We start from the raw sequence: 7750 nt of genomic DNA, 5'->3' as shown, positions 1-7750 counted from the left end.
GGCAAGCCTCCAACCTTGATTTAACCTCAGAGATTCTGGGATTACAGACCTGTATCAGGTGCAGATCTTTTGATATTTTAAGAAGATTTAGGGAGGGGCATGAGTTAGATCTACCATCCTGAACCATAAATATTGCACAAATGGTAGTTTGACTAAATGATGAGATATACTAAAAACATTCAAAGGAAGTAGACTCTTGAAAAACACCACTTAAGTATGACTAACAGCTGAGAAATGAAGTCACACCAAGCAATTAGCAGATGTAGAGCAGTGGACCTTCAATAGGAAAAGGTGATTCTGCTTGATGCTCACTATCTCAATTGAAGTGAAACCCGATTACATAATGTTGTGTTAGAAGTTACCTAGTGGTTGATCTTGGGCTGATTTAGGGTTGGAGGAAAACACAGAGATAGAAGAGGAGGAAGAGGAAGAGGAGAGAGGGGAGGAAGAGGAGAAAGAGGAAAGGTAGTTGTAGAAAGCAAAGAACAACTCTAGTTTGGTTTTATTTATTGACTTATTTTATTTATTTGGGGTTTGTGACAGCAGGCTTCTAGAAGTCAACAGGAGTCTGGTCTCTCTCACCATGTAGATTCCAGTGGGTGAACTCAGATCTTCAAATTTGATCAATGCCTTTATCCACTGAGCTGTTCTGAGCCCCTTGTTTTAGCTTTAAGGATTTAGTCTGTGATTGTTTCCTAAGGAATGCAGTTTCCAGAAAACATCAGGCTCCCTCAGCTTTCTTTTTTGAGACAGGATCTCACTTTATAGCCCTGGCTGGCCTCGAACTCGAGGTCTACTTGCCTGGCTCAACCTCCCCAACACTGGGATTACAGGCGCACCACCTTGACCTTCAGTACCTCAGCTGACCCCAGCCAGACAGGCTAAGGCTGTCGGGCCACCTCAGGTCTCTGGGCAGCCCTTCCAGGAACACGCAGCCCGCCCCCCGGCGCGCGGCCGCCGATTGGCCAGGACCGGACCGGGCGTGACGTCAGGCCCCGCCCCGCCGCCCTTCGACCCCGCCCCGCGGGGTGGGCTGGCAGTTTAGTCTAGGGCAGCTGAAACCGGTTTGAGAGGCGGCTGTAACTGGGCTCCTTGCTTCCTCCGGCCACCTAAGGGAGCGCTGGCGAGGCGCTGACGCTCGGCTCCGTCGGCGGCGGCCCAGGCTCTCGGCGCGGCCCGGAGCGGCAGGTGAGGGGGGCCGGCGGGGCGGGCGGGCGGGCGCTCACGCGGAGGGGCGGGCGGCCTGGTGTTCCGGAGCCGCGGTGCGGCTGGAACCCCGGCTGCCACGCGCGGCTGCGATCCCACTGAGCAGCGTGACCCAGGACAGCCACGGAAATCCCGGGCGGAGAATAGGGGAACAAAGAAAACGGCGGAGCTGGAGCCCAAGCCCTCCGTGCCTCCCTTCCTCCGCGCCCCCTCAGTCACCTCGCGCCGGCACTGGTGACTCGCGCGGTTTTGACAGCTGCTTCTTTCCCCAAAGTGCCTAGAAATTAGTGCTCGCGAAAGAAACTCCGGGTGACAGTACAGCCGGGCGGGGGGAACCCGGGCTTTGTGCAGCTCCTAGTCCGTGCCCTCGGTGACGTTTTAGGGCTGCGGTCCCCTTGGCGTCGCCGGCTTGGAGGCAGTGGCTGCCCCGTGCTGCTTCATCTGCGGGGTTCGACCAGAAGCCCGAGGGCTTGGAAGCCTGGAGTTTGCCGGTTTCTAGGGATTCTCTGACTCTGCAAGCAGCAAGCATGGTTGGGTCTAGTGTCCCCTCTTATACTTCTGTCCCCTGCCGCTCTGGGTCTCCTGCCCACTTAACTGTGCCCTTCAAGCTGCTGCCTGTTACATTTCTAACACAATAAGGAAAAGAATAAATACAAGCTGTCAGCCTCCCCTCTCTCCCAAATTGCTCAATGTTCTAGAAACAAACAGCACAAAGTAAAACTGGTAAACCCCATGCAGTGGCTTACATACTAGGGGAAATCAGTGTTCTAAACAAAATTTAAATCTGCAAAGAGAGATGCAGGAAATTTGCACCCGGAGAACTGGTAAACACAAGAAAACTGAATAATATTTGGTGTGTATAAAAAGTTGGTGGGTGAGTCAACTATGTGTATATAATAAAAACGTGTAATAAATGCATATGAAAATGATATTAACACGAAATGAAAAGCATTTGGAAAAAAGCCCACTGCATGTCTAAAGATGATGAAAATGTTAATTTGGCTTAAGGACTGTCCAAAGGCTAATGCCCTTGCTTAAAGAAAAACCCATTCTTGTCTGCATATGTTTGATTAAAATATTAGCTGAAAGTATATGGAGGTCTGAGAAATGGGGCCATAGTGATCCCCCCCACTAACACGGGCAGACATCAGTGTGGTCACTTAACCTGCTTCTTAATAATAGGATATTCTGAGAATCTGCTAGAATCGAGGAGAATTAGAAACAGCTTTTTTTTTTTCCTTTGAAAAGTTTTAAAGGAAAACACAGATGTTCTTTTTGGCCAGAAATATGTGCTTTAGTTAAAAATACCCACCTTCAGTTCAGCTGTAAGCTAAATGTTCCTGTCCCTTTGGGGTTAGCTTAAATCTCCAGTATGTTTCCCAAGCTGATAAACCAGCTAGGTCTGAAACTAGCTAGGTCCATGGTTGAAAACATTCAGCAAAAAAGAATAAACTTTTTTTGTCAGGAGGAAATGTGAAAAGTTTTGATGTCAGTAAGCTATGGTGGGTGACATTTAAAAACTCCTCGAGTCTTCTAACAGACTTTAAATGGGCCAGACACTGGCAGCAATGCACACCTTTTTTTTTTTTTTTTTTTAAACAAAAACAAAAAACCAGGCACTTAAGAGGTGAAAACAGACAGATCTGTGAATTCAAAGCCAGCCTCAAAAATAAGTAAGCAAATTAAGTTAAATAAGCAGCTCAAATTTACCTGAAAATGCTGTGTAGTATATATCTTTAGGTAGTACAGATTGGAAGTTGCATTGGGAAAGGAATTACCAAAGACAAAACAACAAACTCCGTAGTGAGGCGGTAGGTGAGCTGGTTATCTGTCTCAGCTGGGTGTGCAGTTACTAGCATCTTTTACTCTTACCTTTTATGTGTATCTGAAAGACCTCCTTCATCCAAGTTGGGATATTTTTGTTTGTTTAGCAGAAGAATAAAGGTAGATGTAAACTTTGAGATCCTCAGTAGAACTCATACTTTCTAAAACACTGTCACTGCTGTTTTGGCAGCGGTTGGGTGCTGAAGCTGTCCTGCACCAAAATTTTGGCCTCTGTCCATGGTCAAGTGAGCTGCCAGCACAGCGCCTTCCCAGGTTTTGCTCAGTACGGCGCTACAGTTTTTGAGGGGTGAGAATTGAACTAGATTGCTGACTTTTGACAATTCAAGTGGACTTGTCTCTTGGACTGTTCTGTGTTTCCATGTGTTTGTCTCTGTGAAGTGCACCCGCTGCAGCTGTTACTGCTGAGTTGTCAGAGCGACATCTCGCAACTGTAGAGATAGAAAACTTGGCTGTTTTCTCTTTTATTAAATATCCAGACTGTTCCTGGTTGTCTAATGAAGTAGATGTTTAGAGCTAAATTTGTACTCACTGTTGGTGTGAGTATATGGAAATAATTACATGTGACTTCACTTACATTGATTGAATTGGTTATAGCCAACAAGTAGTTAGCTGAATACCAATTCTGAAGTCTTGTAGATGAGCTTGCCCTTAGTTTAGAACTGTAAACACTGGGTGAAAGTTCAGATTATAGTGTAAGGTTGATAGGCTGGTTAGACTCACCAGAAACGGAAGCTTGCTGAGAGGCCTGAGGGACAGCCTCACTGCTGAGAGCCTGTTTGATCCCAGGACCATTCATGGGAGGAGAGAACCAACTCCTGCAAGTTGCCTCTGGTCCTCCCTCCCTTTCCCCTTTTCTCTCTTAAAACACAAAGAGAAATTGAAGTTGGTTATTCAGTCGGGTTGCTGAGTTATGGGTTTAGTCTGTCTCTTAAAATTATTTCAGTGTGCTGGATAGTAGTGGTGGGCACCTCTAATCTCAGAGGCCAACGCAGGCAGATCTCTGAGTTTGAGACTAGCTTGGTCTATAGATTCAGCCAGGGCTACAAAGAGAAACTCTGTCTCAAGAAACAAAACAAAATTTAACTTCATTCAGTAACTTTAAAGCTTTTTTTGTTACATTTAGGACTTTCTTGTTATAATTTGGATCTGTTAAATGGAAGGTTGCAGTATCTCAATGAACCATTTTACTCATTAGAAAGTGCTTTAATGCTCAGGGTTTTGTCAGCTATTCTAAAAGAACTATTGAATATTCAGATAATCTATAACTTTTATATAAGAGATTTTTTTTAACAAATCTAGAACAACCACAGGATGTATACACATGAATAGATCTTGCTTACTCTTAGACACAAAATCAAATAAGGTATCTTATAAATAAATTATTTTGCTCATGAACAAGTTTTTTTTTTTTTTTTCTTGTACAGTCTTGGAGTTTTTTAACCAAAAACGGTAGAGTTGCCATATATGATACTGTTTGTCCAAATAAAACATTATATGACATTATTAATCTTGTTTTACATACATGTAAATATGATACTGTACATTTATAAACCAACATTCAGCATTTTACACATTTATAAAATAACATTTCAGTATTACATCTTCTAATTGATGTAAATGTGACAGTGGATCCATAGTTTGTAGATATTAAGCATTACTTACCAGCCTTCTCTAGGTGTTATAGATCAGGTTTTTGAACCTCAGACCAATTATTTATGGAGGACTCCTCAGTCACCATATGATGTTAGCAATGCCATTGGCCTCTGCCCACTAGATTCTATCATCCCTATTCATAAATAAAATGAAATGTAGCTGGTATACTAAATTAAGGGGGCATGATGCTGAATAAAAGTGTGATTGGTATTCTTTTAGAGCCCGGACATTCCTGCACAATGGTTTTTTTTTTTTTTTTTGATAATTATTTGAGTAATTATATAAAAATGTATCGCAGTATGTGTTCTTAGTGTTTAGACTTAGTAACTATCTTGAAATATATGTGTCTGTGCATATATATGTATTTTAAAAGTAATTTACTGTCGTCATTTAGTTATTTAAGGTAGGTTGTGGTAAATATATTTGGCTAAGTCTGAAGGTAGGGAAGAAAAATTAGAAAATATGAATAAAAAAGGCAAAGGATCTCAGTGTTAAGAAGTGTGGATTTCTGAAAATCTGTAAAGTGAAGAAGAATGTTTTCCTTCATTGTGTCAGAAGAGAGTAGAAGCCAGAACAGCTGTGTGATTTTTGAATGATATTGATAACTAGAAAGAATGCGGTGGCCACAAGAACATCAGATCAAGTTTTATGTAATAGTTTGTAGTTGAGACTAAATTTAAAGAATTTTAATATGCTTGTCCTATAAAAAAAACTGAAAAGACTAAATTTTGAGAGGATTTGTGTGGGTAACCAGTTACATTGTATATTAAAAATAGACTCGGAACCTTGTTGCTAAACAAAGCTGGTTTCTGTAGTGGAGCTGAAAGGGTCCTATTGCTTTTCTGACTCTAGTCGAAGTCTCTACTTAAGCTTTTTCTCTGTCTGTGGGCTTTTTTCCTTTCACCCTAACCTGGGCCTGGCTAAGAAAGATAATGGTGACTTAGCACAGCTGCTTATCAGAAGAGAAAGTATGTGCCAAGAGAATCTTGACTCCCTAAAAATAAAGTTTGGACACACCTGCTTTGCAGTTTTCTGGTCCATATAGTCTTTGAGTTTTGGGAAATATGTAACAAAGCCATGAGCCTTAATAGATACTTAATGCAATCAATTGTATATAAGGAGTTTGAAATGACTACTTGCATGTTTTATTTTTAGTTGTACCCCTTTATTCCTTACTATCAAAGTTACTTTTTTTTTAAAGATAATGGAAGGCATAAAGTTGGGAGAAAAGGCACTAGGAGGAGTTGGAGTGAGGTGGTGGTATATGATCAAATTGTATAAACATTTGAAATTTTAAAAATTAAAAGAAATTTATAACAGAATTACAAAAGTCTACACATCTTTTTTGGGGGGGGAGGGGGCGGTGTTTGGTTTTTTTGAGACACCCTGTCTCTGTAGCCCTGGCTGTCCTGGAACTCAACTTTGTAGACCAGGTTGGCCTCGAACTCAGAAATCCTCCTGCCTCTGCCTCCCAAGTGCTGGGATTAAAGGCATGCGCCACCACCGCCCGGCCACATCTTTTGTTTGAGACAAGGTCTCTATGTAGTCTTGGCTGTCCTGGAGATCCTCCTACTTCTGCTTTCTGAGTGCTGGGATTATAAGTGTGCACCAATTAAATTGTTTTTAGACAAGATTTCTCTTTGTAGCCCTGGGTGTCTTGGGACTTGTAGACCAGGCCGGCCTTGATCTCTAGACCAGGCTGTCTCAGCCTCCTAAGTGCTACCCTTAAAGGAATGAGCCACTACCATCCAAACCAATGAAGTTTTTAAAATTTTATTTAAGTGTATGTATGTGGGGAACACAACTTAGAGGACAACTTTCAGGAATTGGCTTTTTCCCACTTTTATTGTAGACCTAGGGATTGAACTTGGGTCATCAAGTGCATTTGCTCTGAGTTATCCTCTGTGTCGTTGCATTCAATGCAAGTTGGTTTCCAACTCACTGTGTAGTCTAGATAACTTTGAGCTTCTGTTCTGTCAGTGCCCGAATGCTAGGTTTATGTGGTGCTGGGGTTGAACCCAGGGTATTGTGTGTGCTAGACAAGCACTATCAGTGAACTATACTCCTAACTCCATTGTGTACTGCTGCTAAAATAACTTTTTTTTTTATACAGTTAGTAAAATTTTTTCTTTTCTTTCCTAGCAGAAATCCTAAAATAATTCCATCAGAATGACACCTTCTCAGGTCACTTTTGAAATAAGAGGAACTCTTTTACCAGGTAAACTAAAGCTTTACTTTATAAAATACTCTTTAAAGTAGACATTTTTTCTTTGCCAGATGTTTTTAAAATTAGTCATTTGAAAAGCTCCCCACCCCTAGTGTGTGTAATGTGTATCCTTAATGTGTGGATGCCTGTAGTTAAGCTTGAACCTCTGAAGAGCATCCAGTGCTCCTAACTTGAGCCATCTCTTCAGAACCTTCACCCTTCTTTATCACGGCAAAAGTCATGTCTGCCCCAGGAATGTCCTTTTTGGTATTGTAAGCATTGTCCATTGCTGTACTTTTCAGGTAATACCTATGCTCTTACTGGCATCCACAGAAAAGAATCCAGCAGCCTGAATTGTTTTCTGTCACACAGGTCATGCCAATTTGGTGCAGTGCTGTGTTTGCCTTCTCTTTCCAAAATGTCACAAAGACTTTGTCTTTTTAAATGTTATCTTGCCTACCTCTTTTAAAAGACAGGGTCTTACTTTGTATTCCCGGCTAGCCTAAGGATTTCCTCAGAAATCCTCCACTCATTTTAAATTCTGATGCCAGTACTACCAGCTATCCTAACTGAAGCCTAATACCTTATTTTCTAGTCCAAGGGTGCGCTGGTCCACACCTGTGTACATGTGTTGGTTCAGCCACACTTCCTCTTGGGCCCAATTTTCAAATGCCTTGTCTGTCAGACACATACTTCAAGTGTACACCCACCCCTCAAGGTATCTTTTATTGCTGTTAAGAAAACTGAACGTGCATTGTGGCGCACACCTTTAATCCCAGCACTCGGGAGGCAAAGGCAGGCGGATTTCTGAGTTCGAGGCCAGCCTGGTCTACAGAGTGA

General features: G+C 42.2%; 1 protein-coding gene across 1 annotated transcript in view; it reads left to right on the top strand.

Moving 5' to 3' along the window:
* The first annotated feature begins 1028 nt into the window (after positions 1–1028).
* Gpcpd1 (glycerophosphocholine phosphodiesterase 1) overlaps positions 1029–7750 on the top strand; it is a 46454-nt gene continuing 39732 nt past the window's right edge. The window contains exons 1-2 of the mRNA XM_029484320.1: positions 1029–1188; positions 6850–6922. Of these exons, the coding sequence (XP_029340180.1) occupies positions 6874–6922 (49 nt within the window). The 5' untranslated portion in view covers positions 1029–1188; positions 6850–6873. The remainder of the gene's footprint in view (positions 1189–6849; positions 6923–7750) is intronic.

Source organism: Mus caroli, chromosome 2 (genome assembly GCF_900094665.2).
Source record: "Mus caroli chromosome 2, CAROLI_EIJ_v1.1, whole genome shotgun sequence".
Taxonomy (NCBI): Eukaryota; Metazoa; Chordata; class Mammalia; order Rodentia; family Muridae; genus Mus; species Mus caroli.
The sequence above is the reverse complement of the archived record's forward strand: the minus strand, read 5'-3'. Positions and strand labels throughout refer to the sequence as shown.